At 52.3% G+C, this 18,933-nt stretch overlaps 2 protein-coding genes and 2 non-coding genes across 7 annotated transcripts; 1 reads left to right on the top strand and 3 right to left on the bottom strand.

The window, feature by feature from the left end:
• Positions 1-443: 443 nt before the first annotated feature.
• TNPO2 (transportin 2) lies at positions 444-12,481 on the bottom strand. Of its 2 annotated transcripts, none has more exons than XM_043985913.1 (25): positions 12,327-12,481; positions 11,645-11,759; positions 10,266-10,341; positions 9,289-9,438; positions 9,028-9,134; positions 8,719-8,852; positions 8,443-8,524; positions 8,181-8,303; positions 7,968-8,086; positions 7,219-7,279; positions 6,845-7,016; positions 6,572-6,724; positions 6,242-6,467; positions 5,795-5,966; positions 5,557-5,643; positions 5,222-5,329; positions 4,975-5,133; positions 4,463-4,550; positions 4,094-4,192; positions 3,901-3,996; positions 3,388-3,493; positions 3,064-3,163; positions 2,868-2,942; positions 2,656-2,788; positions 444-2,532 (listed from the first exon to the last, which is right to left on the bottom strand). In XM_043985913.1, exons 2-24 carry the CDS (start codon positions 11,741-11,743, stop codon positions 2,681-2,683), a joined length of 2,700 nt encoding a protein of 899 aa, XP_043841848.1. In that variant the 5' UTR covers positions 11,744-11,759; positions 12,327-12,481; the 3' UTR covers positions 444-2,532; positions 2,656-2,680. The 2 variants fall into 2 exon arrangements, with proteins under 2 accessions (XP_043841848.1, XP_043841856.1); XM_043985921.1 differs by having other exon boundaries at positions 3,388-3,463.
• Positions 6,044-6,113, bottom strand: LOC122737804. The gene has a single exon (XR_006354577.1). It is a non-coding gene; the product is annotated as a small nucleolar RNA SNORD41 (small nucleolar RNA).
• LOC122737806 lies at positions 7,104-7,174 on the bottom strand. Its single transcript, XR_006354578.1, has one exon. It is a non-coding gene; the product is annotated as a small nucleolar RNA SNORD41 (small nucleolar RNA).
• Positions 12,482-15,212: 2,731 nt separating the features above from the next.
• LOC122739803 (RING finger protein 11-like) lies at positions 15,213-18,661 on the top strand. 3 transcript variants are annotated; one of them, XM_043981668.1, is made up of 4 exons: positions 15,213-15,564; positions 16,636-16,805; positions 17,397-17,610; positions 18,376-18,661. In XM_043981668.1, exons 1-3 carry the CDS (start codon positions 15,385-15,387, stop codon positions 17,566-17,568), a joined length of 522 nt encoding a protein of 173 aa, XP_043837603.1. In that variant the 5' UTR covers positions 15,213-15,384; the 3' UTR covers positions 17,569-17,610; positions 18,376-18,661. The 3 variants fall into 3 exon arrangements, with proteins under 3 accessions (XP_043837603.1, XP_043837537.1, XP_043837468.1); XM_043981602.1 differs by having other exon boundaries at positions 18,354-18,661; XM_043981533.1 differs by having other exon boundaries at positions 17,397-18,661.
• The last annotated feature ends 272 nt before the right edge of the window (positions 18,662-18,933 follow it).

Raw genomic sequence — 18,933 nt, 5'->3', positions numbered from 1 at the left:
TCAACACTAATCCACAGCAGTTTTACCATAGGAAACATTACAGCACATTTACAAATGTACAAATCGAGGATTCAACAGACAGGAGGCTAAAAGCTACAGAGTCAGCACCGTCACCCAGGCCAAGCGAACTCCCGAAATCAGAACCGAACTCAAACAGAGGCAGAGGCGGCTGGATCATGGAGCTCTGACTTCATTGTGCAAAAAAACCAAAAAGTTTAAATAAAATGAACTAAAAAATTAAATAATCTGGAAAAAAAACAAAAACAAAAATACTTGCTCCCCCCGTCCCCTTCTCTGGGCCCCGCGGAGGTTAAACCTCTCACCCTGAGCTGAGCACAGGCAGAACCCAGAACACAGGCTGAGTCTCCAGCACCCCAGGGGAAAAGGCTCTCCAAATAACCAGAATTTAAAAAATAAAATTAACAAAATAAAAAAAAAAACAAAAAATCAAAACAAAAAAACCCAAAAAAACAAAAAACATTTGTAAACGGCTCCCAGAGACCTGCTCGAGTTTTTACGCGATTTTAAAAAATTAAATTAAAAAGCTGAGCTGAGGAATGTGCGTGACACCACGCTTGAAATGGTGAGTGAGGGATGGAAGAAATGGAAGGGTCAGACAGGCCCTGACTCAAAGCGGACAAGGTTCCCCACCCTGAGGTGGAAGGCAGGCATCAACCAAGAAAGGGAAAAAAAGGGAGATCTTGGCCCCCACTTAAGGGCTGACAAGACACCAAAATCCAAGGACAGAGGAAGGAGACAAGAGGGAGCAGAAAGCCACTGGAGGGGGAATGCTGCCCAAGTAAGTTTGCTTCCATCAAAGCCCATTAGTAAACTCTCCAGGGGATACAGCCCTGATCCCATCCCTCAACCCCCTTCACCCACATCCAGCTGGAGTCCTCCAGGATCCTGACAGTCCTCAGGCCCAGGAAAATCGCCAGGCCTGAATGCCTTCAGTCCAGGCTGGGCAGCATTTATGAAGGTCCCTGTCCTGGTTTCTGGAGCGCAAGCAATGTACCTCAACCAACCGCTTTTTCCTTCTGTGCTCTTGGTGAGGACTGAGTGATAAATAAGTGGAAATACCATGGGCCATCCATTTCACTTTCCCCTCTCATTGATTCCCCAGGCTCTGACTGAGATTCCTGCTGCCACCACTTGGCTGACAATTCCCAGCAAGTAAACCACCCAGAAGAAAAGCCTTTCTTGGCTACTGCCAAAGCTGGTTCCAGCCGTTGTCCCAGGACCAAAAAATGTTAAATAAAATGAGACAATAAAAGGATAGCCTTGAGGCCATAACAGGACAGAAAAGGAAACAGGAAGGAACCCCTAAGACTGTCCTATCAAAACTTCTAGGAGAGAAAGGAGAGATACTATAGTCGTATTCAGTTAACACTCAGATATCTTAGGGCCCATCCACATATGGGGAACCGACAGTGGTAGAGAAGCAAACAGTCCTCCCCCCAGTGGGAAGATTGTTAGGCAGCCTCAGGACAGAGGCTGGGAGACAGTGGGCTCAGGGTGAAGGGCTCACCATATGCTCCAAGCCCCTCACCATCTCCCCGCTGCTATGCTACCTCCTCCCCCCCTTCTCTCCCCCCACTGGGTTTGAAAGGGAAAGGTGAAGTAAATGCAGCAGCAGCAGCAGGAGACACAGGTGCACACCAGTGAGAGGAGAATTCGCTGAGCAGTGGCTTTAGAAGCATGCGTCTCTACAGTGCTGAGCAGCAGAGCAGGGCCCAGGGCCCGGGAAGTGGCGCTCCCCTCCTGGATGAATGTCTGGGCCAGAGAGCCCAGAGGAGGCTCTGTACCTTCTTTTCCCTCCCTCCCCTGGCCCCCAGGCCCTGGGCTCTCGCCAGCTGGGACCCTCCGTCACGGCCTTCTTGGGACCATTGCACAGCACCTATTACAGAAGCATCTTAAACTCTAGATGAAGGTTACATTAAGTCATTATGGCCTAACTCACAGGATTCGCTACTCTAAATGTCACCATGCAGTCAGGGAAAAAGGTGGGAGAAGCAGGCAAAAGCCCGCTCCCACCAATCTGGATGCACCATAATCCCCACAGCGACGCCCCCCACCCCGCCAGACTGATGGGCAGTACCAGAATAGTGGCTGCTTGTTCTATTGTTTCCTTTCGTTATTAAACGTTTTTTAACCCTACTCTGCGCACGTGAGAGACCATCTGTCAGTGTCTCTCAGATCACGAGAACAATTCCCTTTCCCCGTTTGTTTCCCCCTCCTCCTCCTCCTCCTCTTCCTCCTCCTCCAAAACAAGATCCTGTTGCAGTGAGTCCTCCCCCCACCCACCGCCCCCCGTGTGGCTGGCACTGCTCAGGCTTCTGCCAGAGATGAAAGCCCCTGGTTTGTAGAATGAGCGTGGAGGCCCCCCCACCCCCCACCCCCGCAATGGCAGGAAGACGGGAAGTCGTTTAGTTTTGTGTCCCACGTACTCCTCCCTAACCCCCCACTGACAGGGCACTGCAACACCTGGATGCTGATGAGCTCCCAGCAACCCCTCCCAACGCCGTCAGGAACCTGGGGACAAAGAGGTAGATCGAGAGAGCATCAGCACAGGGACTTCTTGGCTTCTTGGCCCCTGTCCCAGCCCCCAGCATGCAGGGCCCCTCCCCTGGCTGGTCCCAAAGGCCCAGGCCTTACCTAGTGCGTGGTCTCCCTGCTTCGCCTAGACGCCATAGAAGGCAGCTAATCTCTCCTTGAGCAGGGGTGGGAACTGCTCTGAAAACTGCTGCCAGTTCTCTTCCCCCACCTGGTCTTTGAAGCCATGGAGTATCTGAGGGAGGGAAAGAAGGGTGGTAGAAGAGGTGCCACGCCCCTAGGGAAAGGGGAGACAGAGGAGCCCCAGAACTCACCTTATAAAACATGTCCCGAAGGTCGTCCTTAGGGCTCACCCAAGAGGCCACAGCGTCACAGAAGAAAATAAAATCCTGAAAATGAAGACCCCATCCACGCTGGCTGTGAGGGGCTGCCTGTCACAATCCCCAGCATCCCAACGTCCTGGTGCCTGGGAGGAAAGCCCCTTCCCCTCCCATTCCCCGGCCCCTCTACCTGAACAACCCCTCCTGGGTTCACCCCAATCATCATACAGATGCCCCGGAAGGCCGAATCCTTCTCCTCGTTGTCTCGGATGTTCCTGAGGGATGTGCACCTGTGGCAGGGCAGCAGGAGAGGGGGCTAGTCAGGCAGCTCTGAGAGTCACAGACCAGTGGGAAGACAAATCACAGGAGGAGCGCTGGGGAATAGAAGGCTGACATGCAGTTGGGGAGCAGAACCGGGCAGGGAAGGAGGGAAGGAGGAGTGGGGAGAGGGAAGGAGTTGGGGGGTGGGGGGAGAGAGAGCAGGGCCACAAGCAGCAAACACACACACACCCACCAGGGCCTGATGAATTGCTGGAGCATAGGCGCCACCTCCTGTGGGCACACGTAGCCCAGGCGGCCGATGGTGATGGCTGGAATGGCAGAGGGACTCGTCAGGCGACCTGAAACCCCGAGTGGCCCCGGGACTGTACGTGGCGGGGCCTCTGGGTGGGGGCACCGACCCCCACCCTGGCCCCCAACCCCAGCTGACTCACTCAAGAGGAGCCAGCAGAGGGGGACAGAAGATGCCTAGTCCAATTGTGCCAGGCTTCAGGCCCCATTGGGGGCTCAGTCCCTTGACCCTTCTTTGGGGAAGGAGGCTGGACTGGGCTATTTCCTGTGGATTTCTCTCTTCCCCAAATCATGGGGAGAAGAGGACTGGGGGCCTGTCCCCAGCTAGTTTAGCACAATGACATGGGGCATATGGGGCCCCAAGGTTAAGGGGAAAGGGGGACCCCCACTGGGGGGAAACTGGCTCTCCAAACTGGTGATGGGCAAGAAACTGCCCAGGTCAGGCCTGGGCTCCCACCTGTGTTCTCCAACAGGGTTTTGGGAGTGTTGGGCCGGTTGATGATTTCCACCAGATTGTTGAGGACCATCTGCACATAGGGCTGCATCTCGGCCCCTAGGGGAAATGAAGGGGGAATAATTAGGGCCACAAAAAAAAAAAATCAATGAATCAGCTTCTACTCCAAACATTCTGTGAGACCCGGGGCACTCACCCATCTGCATGCAGATCTCCCCAATGGCCCAGGTGGCATTGTTGCAGACGGAGATGAACTCAGGATTCAGGTTAGTGCCCAAGATTGGCATGAACTCAGCTGAGGGGAAAGGTCAGGGGTGAGATACTGCTACACAAGAGGAAGTACAGGGAAGGGGAGTATGTGGCAGGACCTCCTGACCCCAATGACTTTTGAGGACTGAAACCTGAAGATCTCCTGCCCCAGGCCCTATTCAGACCAGACAGTATGTCTACAAATCAGATCAATGGCACCCCCCCCCCAATGGTTTTTCTCCAACACTTTCCAGGAGGGTGGCAGAGCTAGAATATGGCCTCTTAAGGTGAGGTACAGCAGATTCTTAGCAAGTACCGATGCAGGGCTTGACATGCATGAAGCAAGCTTTGGTAAGGTCTCCCAGGAGAGCAAAGGAGCTCTGGCGGACTTCTGGCATGGTGTCCTGGGGAAAGGGGGAAACAGCCAAAGGTCAGTGGCCACAACCGCCTCTCCAGCCAGATGGCTAGCTTCACTGTGTCCTAACCATGGGGCCCGTAACTACCTCCAACATCCCGCCTCCCCAACGTCTACCTTAGGGAAATCCTCTCCATCCTCATGGCCCAACAGATCAACCACAAGGCATTCCTCTTCTCACCCCTGCTGGAAGTCATCTCTCCATCCTCTGACCTCCCACAAAACTTGCCGCTTACACTCCTCTACCAGCTCCACCCTTAGGGTTCTGTTTGTAACTTGTCAGGGGAAGGGATGAAGGCTTATTCTTGTTCATGCCTCCTCAGCTGCTGACTCAAGACATGACACTCTATAAACATCCCTCAGTGTCTGCTGCATGAACAACTGAAGGGCTTGAGGCCTGGGAGACAACTCACCTGCATGCACTGGAACAGCAGAGTCATGATGTTGCTTCGGGCAACCAACTGCTCCACTTGGCCTCCCAAGCCCTCTGCCAGCCCACTGAGGAGATCTAGAGCCACAATCATGAAGTCCTTGTCGGGGGCCTCATACTGGTCTGGGTGCTGGTTGTACATCTGTGGAGTGCAGAGGAAAGACGAGTGAAAGGAGAGCCCCAGGGAGGGGAACAACGGCCAAGAGGATCCCACGGAGCCTGAGACCTACCATAGCTTGGGCCAGCGTCTTCTGGACAAGTGTGACACAGCGTTGATACACAGGCTCACAGTAGGGCAGGAACCCACTCTGGAGGGCTGTGGCCACAGATGACAAACACTGTGTGGGCAGGAAAAGAAGTAGTGAGGGAACGGCCCTGGCCCTGGCCACCACGCCATCCCAAAAGGTGGGCAAGATGCTGTCCTATGCTACACAGCAGGTACATCATTCAAAGGTCTGACACTGGAGGCAAGGAATGGGCAAAATGAACCAAACCCATTCTTCCTCTGAGAAAAGAGGAACGAGGACAACAATTAACCCAAACACACACATCTCTCCCCACTCACTTCCAATAATGGGAAGAGGTCCTTGTCTTCATCTTTCAATTCATTCCACTTCTGGATCAGGGGGGGCATCAGCTTTTGGATGTATTCCTAATTATTAGAATTAGTAACTAATTAATCATTATAACTAATAATAATTAAAATAATTCATATTAGTGAGGAAGGAAGAAGAAAGGAGTAATAGAGAGAAGAGAAGGAAATGAAGAAAAAAGCCTGAAGTTCCCAGGTGCTCAGCACTCACTGGCTGGTTGAGGTGGTGGCCTACAGAGTCAGCGAGCGTCCCAATGGCATCGTAGAGGATCAAGAGGTTCTTGTGTTGGTACTTGCCAAAGGCGAACACAAGAGTGTCCAGGATGAAGCTCAGGTAAGGGACCAGCTCTGTGCAGGCCTCCTCCTCCAGGGTAGCAAAGGCACTGTGGGAAGGGTTGGGCACCATGATAAGGGCAAGCCCAGGCAGCCAGGATGCCCAAGGGAAGAGGCCTGGCATGCCCAGGATCAGACAGTATGAATACAACAGAGATCAGTTTGACATCAAACAGTAACTTGTTCGTCATATCCAGGGAAGACAGGAAGTCAAGTTCAAAGGCTGTTCTCACCAAGTCCCTAAGACCACCCTCACTAGGTGCTGCATGTCTACAGGCTAAGGCAGGTAAGCACAGGCTGGGAAAGGGATTCATTGTGGCCTCACCTGCAGGCTGCCTCCTGCACACGCTTGTTGCCATCCAGGATCCGCTTAAGCAGTTCAGTCATCAAGGGCTTCAAGTGCATGTCTGGTGGCTGGCTGACCACCCAGTGGGCATAGCGGCTTAGTGTCCAGCAGGCAATGGAGCGCACCAAAGCCTTCTTGTCCGACAAGCACTGGATCAGGTGGGGGATGAGCTCGGGCAGATATGGAACCATTCCCTGCATACAGCCTGGAAGAATGGGGAGGTATACCCTCAGCAAGCACTGATGGATGGGCACATCTGAGCCAGGTGCTTCCTACCCTCTGCCCTCCCTGACCCACTGTGGCTCTCACCTTCGGCAATGGCTCCTAGGACCAGGATCCCGGATTCCTTGATGACCCACTCTGGGTGAAAAAGCAGCCCCTTCAGGAGAGGCAGCAGGTGAGGAAGCAGCTCCTCCCGGAACACATTAGCCAAGACATCCAGCGCTGCTGCTGAACACTTCCCTATAAGCAGAGAAGGGAACAGTCACCTCCCCAGGTCCCATGGCATCAGACAAGAACAGGGATGACAAGTCCACCAGGGAAAATGCCCTTGGGCACTGGTCCTTCCCCTCCCCCACATACTCAAGTTCCAGTCTGACAAGGTGTCATCATCATCATCGTCATCCTCCTCAGGATCCTCAGGGTCCTCAGGGCGCTCTTCCTCATGAGGCAGTGTCACTGTGCGAGACTTGTGGAACCGAGGCTTGATGTCTTGCTCACTGTCTGGAACGGCCTCATCCTCCTCCACATCACCCTGTGGGGAAGGCCCAGGAGGGGTCATGCTGCTGGGAAGACTGATACCTCCTGCCATTTCCCCCTCCCCTTCCAGAGCAAAGTCTCCTGGGATCAGACAGTATGAATACAACGAACCTTCAAGGAACATTCAGGCCAAGAAAGATGCATCACTTCCCAAGAGCTAAGGAGCCCTCCAGCCCACCCCTGAGACCCCTCCCTACCTTGAGCAGGATGATGTCTATCTCTGAATACTTCATCCCATTCACCAAAATTGGAATCAGCCTGGGGAAAGGAAGAATAAGTGAATTCAGGCAGCCACAGGTGCATTTACCATATACTTGGGGGAGAAGGGGAGGAGGAGAAGGAAGAGGGGAGAGAAGTGATTGCAAAGACCTCAAGCAGCAGCTCCCTGAGGCTTGGCTGTCAACTTAAGTAGTCTTCTCAGCTCAGAAATAGCCATTAGAAGAAGCCAGAAGCATTCCTTTCCCAGGATTTACATCAAAGTCAACTTTTAAATTAAATTATATTCCTCCCTTAAAACACATGTACATTTTAAATTAGAATAAAGGTATCCATGTGATCTTATGAACTACTTAACTGCTTATTTGTTTGAGATTCTGAGTTTCCAGAAGTGGCTGAATCTATTAGGGACGATGCACAGAATCCAACCCAATGTGGTTAACAGAGGCTCCTCTTAAGATTTCAGTGGCAAGAAAACTGGATTAGGAGCCAGGAGCCAGGTTCTGATTCTAGTTTTACTTCTGCCACCAAGTAGTTACAAGAACATGCTGTGTGACCCTGGGCAAGTCACTTAACCCTCATTGCCCAGAAAAAAAAGGAAAAAAAAAAACTAAGACCACGGGCAAGTCATTCAGTCTGACCCCAGAGGAGGACAGACAAGAGTGGCCAGGACAGCATGACCCTCTTGGGTGAGGAAGGAGAGGGCCTCAGAGAGACAGTCAGAACTCACTGCACCAGGTGTGAAGATAAGACTTCCTTGCAGATGGGCTGTTCAGCCAGTGTCAGCCAGAACTCACAGGCCTCCAAGGCTACATTTTCATCGTGATCCTGAGTCCTTTGCAGCATATACTATAGGAGAGGAGGAGAGAAGCAAAGAGGGTCAGCATGCTATGAACTCTGCTCTCCTCAGAAGGCCTCCCCCCCACTCCAGACCCCTGCACACCTGAATGATGCTATGCATGTGGGGGATGAGCCGGTCGATCCGAACCTCCAGCAGCATGACCAGTGCCCGGCACACATTCTTCCGCACCTCTGGGTCCTCATCCACCGCCAGGGCAAACAGGTGCTAGACATGCCCCCACCCCAGCCCAGCCTATAGTCAACAGTTTGAACCCAACAGGGGCAAAAAGGGCCAGACCCCAGGTGGGGTCAGTGCTCTTCCTTCCCCACCCGTCACCATCCAACCATAACAACAAAACGCCTACCTCAATGAAGGTGTCAATGTTGTCCATCAGGGCCTGGGCCCGGTCCATAATGAATTGATTTACACAAGCAATGGCGTGGGACCTGGAGAAACCAAACAAGAAAGGAGGCCAAGATCAGCTCAAGTAACAGGACAGGGTGAGAGGGGACTAGCAATCCAGTCCCTATCTGCTGGTTAACAGCCTCGGCTCCAGCAAGTGACCTCTGCCTAACCCCGATGGTCCTGAAGGTCCTGCCCTCTTCCCCAGCCCTGGATTTCCTGGAGCAGCCACACATACCGGATCTTAGGGCTACAGTGCTTGAAGAACTGCAAGAACTTGGGGATCATAATGTTCAAGGGCCTATTGAGCGCGTCACTGTCTAAGAGCTCTGATGAGTCTTCACAGATCTTCTGCAAGGCTCCAAAGGCCCCCTGTGTGGCATATGAGAAGATGCTGGGGGATGGCAGTGGGAGAGGAGAAGGGCACACAGTCCTCTCCACACACCCAAAGAGGCACAGCAGCCCCTGCACATGGCCCCCGTCTCTCTCCCTCCTGAAGAGCGGCACAGTCTACTTTTAGTTCTATGGTGGCTGCAAGACCTTCTACCTCACATGTGTTGTAGTCCTCAGAGTTGAGCAGGTTACACAGCTGGGGCAACAGTTCTGGCCACATCTGGAGCTCTCCCTTGGAGGCAATAGTGGTGATGAGGATGCCTAGTGGGAAGAAGGGAAGACTGAAAATCATGAAGCTATGAACTGGTGCCTGCCTTGAGACAGCAGGGGATGCAAGGACAGAGATGGCATAAATGAGGCCTTACTGAGATAGCAACCTCACCCAATCCAGCCCCCCCGGCCCACCCCACCTTACCAATAGTGGCTCTGATGAGCGAGGAGGCATCACCAATATTGTTGAGACATTCCTGCTTGATAAAGTCAGCCACTGGTGGCGGAAAGCTCTGGTAATGTGCCTTTACGTTGTTCTTCAGAATCAGGCCACTGAGGGAGCGTGTTGGTTCATCTGGGGAAAGGGATCAAGGAAAACACTGGAGCAGAAGTCCTAAGGGGCTCGATTCCAATTCACCAGAATTATTGCCTAGGGTTAGGGAATGGCAGGATCCAGAGCTACACTGAAGAACTAGAACAATTAAGCTGACCCAACTTACCTGTCAGTGACCTAGTCAGCCTGCTACAGTGGAATGGGAGAATGGGCTCTAATCCCCTTTTTTCCAGGTGGCCCTCAAACACCCAGATGTTCTTCGTTCCAGTCAAACTGTTCTATGAGCAGTCCTGACCTGGCACTTTCACATTCACACAGGCTGTCCTCCTGTGGCTCAAATGCACTGTTTGTTCACCACCATCTCTTCTCTTTTTTTTGAGGGGCAATGAGGGTTAAGTGACATGCCCAGGGTCACACACCTAGTAAGTGTCAAGTGTCTGAGGCCAGATTTGAACTCAGGTCCTCCTGAATCCAGGGCCGGTGCTTTACCCACTGTGCCACCTAGCTGCCCACCCCTCACCTCCATCTCTTGATGGAGCCTTCCCTGATTCCGTTTCCCCAGGACACCCCCCTCCCCATTCCATTGTTTATAAATCACATTTTATTTTATATTCTACTTGTTTAGGTATGATTCCTATTCCATAGCTGTTTCTCAAGTATAGGAATTACTCCATTTTTCACCACTGTATCCTCAGTAAAGTGACTTACCCAGAACAGGTACCTGTTATACATCTGCTGATTTGGACTTGCTGAACTGATGATGGGGCTGTGAGAGCCCTTAGCCTTTAGGCCAGAAAAAGGAGAGTAGGAAGGGCAGAGAGCTGGAGCCCAGGGTTCACCAGACTTACCTTCTGACTTCAATCGTGTCAGGACAAAGATCAGGTAGTTGTTAAAGTCAGGAAATTGGTTTAGTTGTTTTAGTTTCTGTAGGGCAATATTAAGGACTAAGGCAATTCAGTACTGACCCCTCTAGATGACACGGGTGAGGAGTTAGATATGAAAGAGAAGAAAAGAAATTAGACCCGTGGGACCCTCACTACTTCATAATATCTTTTTCTGTTTTAACAAACTCTATTCATCCTTAGTGGTCATCATGCTACTACATGTACAACCCCCAAACAAGCTTCATTAGTCTTGACCAATGGGGAGATGAAGTTTTCCCTAACTGGCCCAGATTCCACTTTTTTTTTTGGTGGGGCAATGAGAGTTAAGTGACTTGCCTAGGGTCACACAGCTAGTAAGTGTCAAGTGTCTGAGGCCAGATTTGAATTCAGGTACACCTGAATCCAGGGCCAGTGCCTTATCCACTGAGCCACCTAGTTGACCCTCAGATTTCACTCTTTACCTTTCTTCCCTGTATATAAGAGTCTCACATGAATGCCTGGAGAGGATTTAGCTCAGGGCTAGGGCATATGCTTCAATTTTGAACATATGACTTCCTGAGTTCAATCCCTGGCATCTCCATAGCTCTTTTAGAGGCAGTGTGGTGGGATAGTGGATAAAGTATCATACTTGGGAGTCCAAATCACACCTCAGGGGGCTGTGTGACCACAGGCAAGTCACTTAACCCCAATCGCCTCACCAAACCCAAACAAACAAACTACAAAAAAAAAAACCAAATCACACCTCAGACTAAAATAAAATCTCTATGACCTTGTCCAAGTCATTTATCCTCTCTGGGCCTCAGTTTCCTCATATATAAAAGGAGAGGTTGGATAAGCACTAAGTTTCTTTCCAGCTCTAAAGCTACGATCTCCGTGCTAGAGTAAGAATGGCTCTTAAACATCACCTCAGTGCAACTTCTTGATTTTACAGAGAAAGAAACCAAGACTCAGTGAGAAGGGACTAGTAGAGAAAATCAAGTAGTGGGGGAGAGGGGGAGGGCAGGAATTGTTTCGAAGACCTCTGACTTAATTTCTAGCAGTTTTCCCACTATGCTAGCGGTTCTTCTTTCACCAGCCCCCTCCCCCATGTCAGAGTGCTGGGGAACAGTGGTAAACTGTAGGCATTTTTTAACGTTTGAGGATAAATTATGGTAAAGAGTCCAATACGACCATGCAATGGGGCCTAATAAAAAGGGGGAATTGTTACCAGGCCTAGACCACCTAACCCACCCAGGCCTACAATTCCCGAGAGGGAAAAAGGCCCTGAGGACATACGCCCTAAGTCCCTTCCCTCTCTATTAAGACAATGAAGATCGGCCTGAGGTCACCCGGCCAAAGGATACGTCCTGGACAACTCGCTGAGTGGCCGTGTTGGGGGACTGGGAATCCTTGAGGAGCTGGAGGACCTGCTGGAGGCCCTGCTCATCTGGCTGCCAGTCCATGGTGGGGCGGGCTGGTCTGAATTGCGGCAGGAAGGGGAAAAGAAGGCAGATTAGATCCTTCGGGAGAGTTCCTGGTCACACAACTGGCCATCAGGGCACCCACACCCCCACGGGAGGGAGAAGGATGAGGAGGCAGAAAAGCCCCCGGGGCCACGTGGGGAAATGGGGAGGGGGGGCAGAAAACAAGAGCCTGAGGCGATTGCCCCCCCCCACATCCCGCTTCTAGCTGGGGGCCCCCGAAGCGCAGGCTCCCGGGAGGAAGAGGGCCGAGGCTCCTTTGGGCCCAGCCGGGGCAAAGACTTGAAGCCTGGGGGGAGGGGAGGTGCCGGGAGGTGGGTGCACGCCGGGCCCAGGCCGAGGCCGAGGCCGAGGCCTTCTGCGCCCCCCCATCGAGCCCGGCCACCGCCGCCGCGCCCAGCCAGCCCCTCATTGCTTGCCCTGTCCTCTTAGGGCCTGGGGCCGGGCCCGGGGTCGGGCCTCTAACAGGCCTGGCCGCTCCCCGAGGCCCAGTCCCGGCGCGCCTGTTCCCTCCCAACAGGCCGCGGCCGGCAGCCCCGACCAGGGCTCATGCCGAGCCACTCACCGGGACCCGACGGGGACCGGGGCGGCGGAGACGACGGCAGCAGACGCGGCGGCGGCGGCGACGGTGACGGCGGCGGCGGCGGCGACTCCTCGCTCTGCGGCTTCTCCCGAGACACACACACGGGGAGGAGCGAGGAAGCGAATTAAAAAAAAAAAAAAAAAAGAACGCGATTTGGCCTGAACCGCAGCGGCTTCCGTCCGCCGTTCAAACTGTCTCCTCCCAGCCAATCAAGACGCTGGGCGGGCCCTGTGACTCGAGAGGAGGGAGAAAAGCGAAAGGCGACGAGCGGTGGTGGGAAAGGAAGGAAGGGAGGAGCACGTCCTCGAGGGGGTATCACGTGACCGTCGACCGCAATGAAGCGGAACCAGAAGGGGGACTCCGTCACGTGGTGGGGGAGACCGCTACTTCTTGGGTCTGTCTGTGCTTTGGGTCCTCCGGTCTCCCGTTTACTCTTCCCCACTGGCTCTTGTCCTGAGCCTTGGGCAACCCCCTGGTCCTGTGAGGAGGGCCGGAACCTTGTATCCGGTGAAGCACCTGGTTCGTTTCCATCCAGGGGCACCCCTTTCCATGCTCCATTTCCCCTCACCCTTCCTGACGTCTAGCCCTGCCCCTGCCGGGCTCTGTGACTTTGGACAAATCAGTTAACCTGTCTGGGTCACAGACTCCTCATGGAAAATGGCGGGAGAGGGGTGAGGGGCGCTGAACCAGATCACCTCCAAAGCCTCTCTTCCGGCTTTCATTGTTTGACCCTAGCATCCTATAGGTGCAATGGAGAGGGTTGGTCTAGGAGTCAGGACACTCCGGATATCGCAGTCTCTCCTGTTCCAGAGTGCCCTTCCAAATTCCCTGATTTTGCTTGTTTCCTTCTAGATACAATGGAGGAAGGGATTTGAAGATCCTTTCCATCACACAGGTTCTGGGTTTCTATGATCTGTACACAAACAACCTCACCTACTCCTGCCCCTTACCTTTCCCAATCGCCCCCCCCCCCATTCTTCTTATCCTTTCTCCCTTTCTGCATCCCTCCCCAAGCTACTTCTGCCACCTTCCTCAAACCCTGGGCTTGGCAGGCGTAAGAGAAGAAAGTCCTTGGCCTTTTGTTTATTTTGTGTCCTCACCCTGGGGTGAAGATCTAAAGAGCCTTGATTTATTAGTTCCCACTCCCCCATAGCTGCAATCCATCAAGTATCTTAAACATTCCAATGCTTAGTAAATTTGAGAGGACGGGAGAACGGTTGGGGGAAATTAACATAAAGGCCTGAGGGAGAATGAACCGGTCTTTGTAACTGAAACTTAGTGAGGAGGCCAGTCAGAGTGGAGGGGGGAATTAGGGTGAACTACTCTGGCTGGGAAGTCCTGGCTCTGGGGATCTTGGATTCAGGCTTCTGGGCAAGGGAAGGAAAGTGTGTGTGCTTGTAGAGATGAATTAAAAGGAGAAGCAACCCACTTTTTTTCAAGGAGACCTCTGTTGGAATTTCCATTGTTTGGGCCATAAAAGGGAACCATGAACAGTGTGAATTGGGATTAAGGCCCTCATCCTAAAAATTAGAAGAGAATACAGAGCAAAGAGGAATTTGAGGCCAAAGATCCTGAGATCCAATCCTTGCTCTGCTCTCTAACTTGACATAAAAATCTCCTCCTTTGCCTCAGTTTCCTTCTCTCTAAAATAAATGGGGTTCTAAGTCATGATCCTATGAACTGAGAACTGCAAAATTTACAGAGAACTGATTCCCCACCCAGTCCCCTCTTTCCCAGGCAAATGAATTGCCTGGGGCTGACTGTCTTTGTCATTTCCTGACTCTTGATGAATTTATGGACCTTCCCCCAAGCAACTTATCCCCTCCCAATGTTCCCCACCTTACTCCCAGAACTTTACGTTATTATGTAAAAAGGGTCCACCTACATTAAGTAGTTTCTATTCAGAGTCGGTAATGCCTATAATGCAGTTCTATTATTTCTTTTGTCAAAGGTTCATTTACATTAATTAGCTATATGTCACTCTGGAGCAATCTTTTGGTTCCCTTTTTGTTCAGTTACCCCATTAAAAACCCTGTCCTCTATTCCCGAGCTTTGCGATACCACGAGCTATAGTTCCTCTGCCCGGATTAAAGACCTTATTTCTCCTATATTGATTGTTTCCTTAATTTGAGGTTAACAGAACTCATTGGAGTGCCCAGTCTTTGCAGCCAAGGGCTAGAGGAGGCTCTGTGCTTCCCTGGTATCCTGCTGGGTTTACAAAAGGATCCTGAAGGGCAACCTAGGGTGGACTAGAGATCAAGGCCCTTGCTTACTGGAGTGAAAGGACTGCCACGATAAGGATGCGGGAGGGAAGAGCAGATATTTTTTTAATCCTACCCAGGGCTCAAGGTCTTTGCCTTCATTCCACAAATATTTTCTCAAAACTAGAACACCAAGTCTCATCCTCCCGACCACCCCCACCCCCACCTCAGGGGGAGACAAGGATTAAAGAATGTGATCATTTATGATCAAAAAGTTTAATATATATATATTTAATTTAAAAAACGGAGGGAAAGGAAAAAAAATAATGTGATCAGTGGGGGAGGGGGGTCACAATCACCTAAGGGCAGATAAGAAAGGTCCAAGAATAATTACAAAACAGGGAAGGATGTGGTCCAAACAGGTTACAGTCCCTCCCCTTAGATGTTCTGGGGTCTACAGAGCTTTGGGGACTCAGCGTGGGCCAGAAGGAGGAACACGTGGTCCCCCGCCCCTCTCCCGCCGCCCTCATACAAGGCAGTGGAGGCGCCTCACCTGCGCGTGCACATGCGCATGACAAAGCCAGCATCTCACTCAGTTTTACGCCCCGCCCCCGAGCACACCCGTAACTACAACTCCCACGATGCTCTGCGCCTCGAGCTGCTGCACTTCCGGCTGGAGTTGTAAACAGCGGCGAGTCCAAGTTGGGCCGACAGCCCCGGCGGTGGAGGTGGGATGGCGGGGCTCGGTCTGTCCGGGGTCCCCGGAGCTAGAACAGACACCGGGGCCTGGGAGCCTGGAAGGAGAGGCCTCGGCTGCAGCTGAGCGGGCCGGGCCGGGCATGGGGAACTGCCTGTCGTCGCAGCGGTCCGGCACCGGGGCAGGAGACGAGGCGGGGGCCGGAGCCTCAGACAACCTGTCGCTTCTCAACGACTCCGGGGACAGGAGCAGTCTCCCCGGGGAAGCGCCGCCGCCGCCGCCACAGCAGCCTCAGCCGCCGCCGCCGCCGCCGCCCCACAGGGTGAGCACCGTGCCAGACAGACGGGGCTGGGAGCCAGAGTTGGGGCATCTGCCACCCCCTGCGCCCCAGAGAGGCAAAAAAGGGAACCCCGAGTATCTGCGACGACTCCCAGAAAGGCTAGGAGGAACTTTGACCAGGGTAACTCCGGCATCTGCCACTACTCACCCACTGCCCTAGAGAGGCAGAGCAGAACTGGGAGCAAGGGATTGTGGAACCACCACCCAGTTCCCCAGGGAGACAAGGCAAGGCAGGTATAGGGAACTTAAGGTATCTCACCCACCACCCCCAGAGAGGTAGGACTGGGCTGGGTACAGGGAAACCCTGGGCATCCACCACAACCTACAACCTCGAGGGTCAGGAGGACCCCGGCTGCGACCCTGAGAGTCGGGCTGTCCCGGAGACAGAGGAAACCTTTGGAATCGACCCTTTTCACCCTACATAATGAAGACAGGACATGGTAGAGCAGACGGGAAAAGGAATAGAACCGGGCTGATGGGGGGGGGGGGGGGGACGGGAATTTGCCAACCCAGACCAGGTCAGGACTGGGGGTAAGAGGACTGACGCTAGGAATCACAAAACAAAAGAAACAAGCCCTCCTATTGAATAAGATCATTAGACAGTGCAAACAGCACAGAATTCAGAAAGGAAACCCGTTTCCATTTTGTCTCTGCCAGTTATCTGCTCCTGTGAACTTGGCCAAAGTCCTTCCCTTGTTTTCTTTAGAAAATGAGAGTTGGATTAAATGATCTCTCAGGCTTCTTCAGTTCTAGATCCTATAATCAGACTCAGAGATGGGAGAACTTATTGGAGTCAGGCAAGATAGTAGTGGACTGAGGTAGGGCTATGGGTATTAAGGCTTGGTCCTATTCGGAATGAAGCACTTGATTTTGTATTAGGATCCCTAGGGAACTGCTAGAGGAAGTCTAGAGAGTGCGTGGCTCACAGATCCTCTTAAATCAGACCTTGAGCTGGACCACTTGAGGCCCTGATAGGAGGTTAGACACAGGCAGGTTGAAAGAGAAGTTCTCCACAGACAAGTTGCCATATATATCCTATCCCCATCCCCACCAGGGACGGGAGCCAATCCCAGTGTACCACCCATCTCCGAGCCAGAGCCGACTGGCCACACAGCTCACAGAGGAGGAGCAGATCCGCATCGCCCAGAGAATTGGCCTCATCCAGCACCTGCCCAAGGGCATCTACGACCCTGGCTCTGAGGGGTCCGAAAAGAAAATGAAAGAGTAAGGGTGGGGAACAGGATAAGGATGCTCAGGGCTCCGGAAGGGAATGTTGCTGTAGACCTGCAGCATAGCCCTCCGGGCAGCAGAAATCTGAGACCCCTGAGAGCTGAGGCTCTCAGTCTTTCTTTTCAGGAGAAAAGTCTGGGGAAACACCCAGGCCTGAGACACACCCATTGTGTTCTTTCTTAACTCAACCTCTATCGGGCTGTTTTGGGAGCTCACGGTCCATGTCCAACTCCCTTCACCCCAAGTCTGGCAGCTCCTAAAGGGCAAGGTTTTGGGGTCTCTCCCAAACTCGGAACTAAAGGGCAGGATCAGGAAAATCTGCTTTTGTTTTCTCCAGATGGATGGGGATCTGGTCTACCATTCCTTGTCTCCCCCCCCCCTCCCCGGCTAAGATCCTTGAAGCCAGGCCCTATTGTCTCCTCAATCCACAGAGTGTAGTTCGAGGCCGGCCTGGTACACATCGGGAGGCTTCTGTGGCAGTCAGAGCTGAGATGCTGGGCTGGAGTGGAGAGGGATTGGGTGAGGGCTGGGGGTGAAGGGGGTGAGAACTGGTGCTATCTATTCATCCATCCCTGGTCCCTGCAGGTGTGTGATCTGCATGTTGGACTTTGTGTATGGGGATGCCATACGATTCTTGCCATGCCTGCATACCTACCACGTTCAGTGCATTGATGACTGGCTCATGCGCTCTCTCACATGTCCCTCTTGCATGGAGCCAGTGGACGCAGCCCTGCTTTCCTCCTATGAGACAAGCTGAATTTGGAGCCTGGCAGCCTACATGTCCCCCGATCCTACTCAGGTGAGCCCCAGGGGAAAAGCAGCTGCTGGAGCTAGAAATTTTCCTATTTGGGGAACTTACCAAAGAATGCTGAAGCTAGGCTGGTACCTGCTCAAGGTGATGGTTCCATCGATGTCCTTGCCTGAGACAGCTATTAATGTCCCTAGCTCAAAAGTTTGACTCTTTCAAGTCAAGTAACTACGGTTTCCTCCCCCACCCCCACCATGGACTATTTTTACTGCTGAGTTTTTAAAGATGATTTCTCAAAACTCCATAATACTGAGCCCTGAAGCCCAGTACCTGAAGCTTCCCTTAGGGGTGATGGGAGAGGAAGCATTTTAAAATCTAATTCCAGGAGTCAGATGTCCACTGTGGCTAAAGTTCAGTGACGATTGGGGTGAGGGTACAGGAGGAACAGATAAAATAGCTTGGGCCTTTGCTGGTGGCAACTTTTCCTAACAAACCTGGGATTTTGTAACTCTTTTAGTCTCTATTCTCAATACCTCACTCTTTGCAGGCCCACACCTGTTTGGGTCAGACTCCTGGTCCCTCCCAGGTTGGGTCAACTTTGATGGGTTCCAGTATCTCCTCTGTTCTTTCATAATCCTGGGGATTGGGGTATTCATCTGTCCTTCCCCTACTCCCTGGACAGGGTGAATCTTGCTTGCCTTAAAGGCCTTGGTTTAGACCTGAGGACAGTGGGTAAAATACATGACCTACTTTGGGAACCAGGGTTCTTAGATCTGGGGTTTATTTTTCTTAAGCTAAACTAATTCTGTGGAGCAGGGATGCAAAGAGGGAAGCAGCATGACATTTCACACATACGGCTCACCTGAGGAGGAACTACTGCCTTCAACATAACCAAGAGACACCCCAGGGCACAGCCCTTCTTTCTGCTGGCAGGGGCTCTTCTTGCCCCTGGTAATTGAGGGTGTCCCCGGGCCACTGTCAATGTAGGGGGAAGGTGACTAGAGGAGCCTCCTAAATGATTATCTCTGGGCTAGTTCCAGAAGAGATGAACAGGGCCCCTGATCATGTGGAAGACAAGCAATAAAATGTGTTGCACATAAAATGGGACCCCTGTGCTTTTTGAAATGGGAAACCTGGCAGGACTGAATGCTCCAGAGTACCAAACCCAAAGGAATAAAAGTAAGCCTAACAGCTAAGTAAAAGACTTACAGTCTTGTTAAATCCACCAACAGGACAGAACTTCAGGCCTTAGGTTCCCTGGGGAAGATAAGAATCCAAATCCTGGTGGGTCCCTTAGAAGCAGACTACAGCTTGGCTCAGCTCACTCCACAAAATGGGTACAATTATTCTCCCTACTTCTGAGCAAGCTGAAGG

Source organism: Dromiciops gliroides, chromosome 1 (genome assembly GCF_019393635.1).
Source record: "Dromiciops gliroides isolate mDroGli1 chromosome 1, mDroGli1.pri, whole genome shotgun sequence".
NCBI classification, from domain to species: Eukaryota; Metazoa; Chordata; class Mammalia; order Microbiotheria; family Microbiotheriidae; genus Dromiciops; species Dromiciops gliroides.
Note: the sequence above shows the minus strand (reverse complement) of the source record. Positions and strands in the feature narration are given on the sequence as shown.

Coding starts and splice junctions, on each gene's coding strand:
- TNPO2 (XM_043985913.1), bottom strand. CDS start 11,743: ATGGACTGGCAGCCAGATGAGCAGGGCCTCCAGCAGGTCCTCCAGCTC. Junction 9,135..9,288: donor GCTCATCAGAGCCACTATTG/GTAAGGTGGGGT, acceptor TCTTCCCACTAG/GCATCCTCATCACCACTATT. Junction 7,280..7,967: donor TTATCTTCACACCTGGTGCA/GTGAGTTCTGAC, acceptor TCCTTTCCCCAG/GCTGATTCCAATTTTGGTGA.
- LOC122739803 (XM_043981668.1), top strand. CDS start 15,385: ATGGGGAACTGCCTGTCGTCGCAGCGGTCCGGCACCGGGGCAGGAGAC. Junction 15,565..16,635: donor CGCCGCCGCCGCCCCACAGG/GTGAGCACCGTG, acceptor CATCCCCACCAG/GGACGGGAGCCAATCCCAGT. Junction 16,806..17,396: donor TCCGAAAAGAAAATGAAAGA/GTAAGGGTGGGG, acceptor TGGTCCCTGCAG/GTGTGTGATCTGCATGTTGG.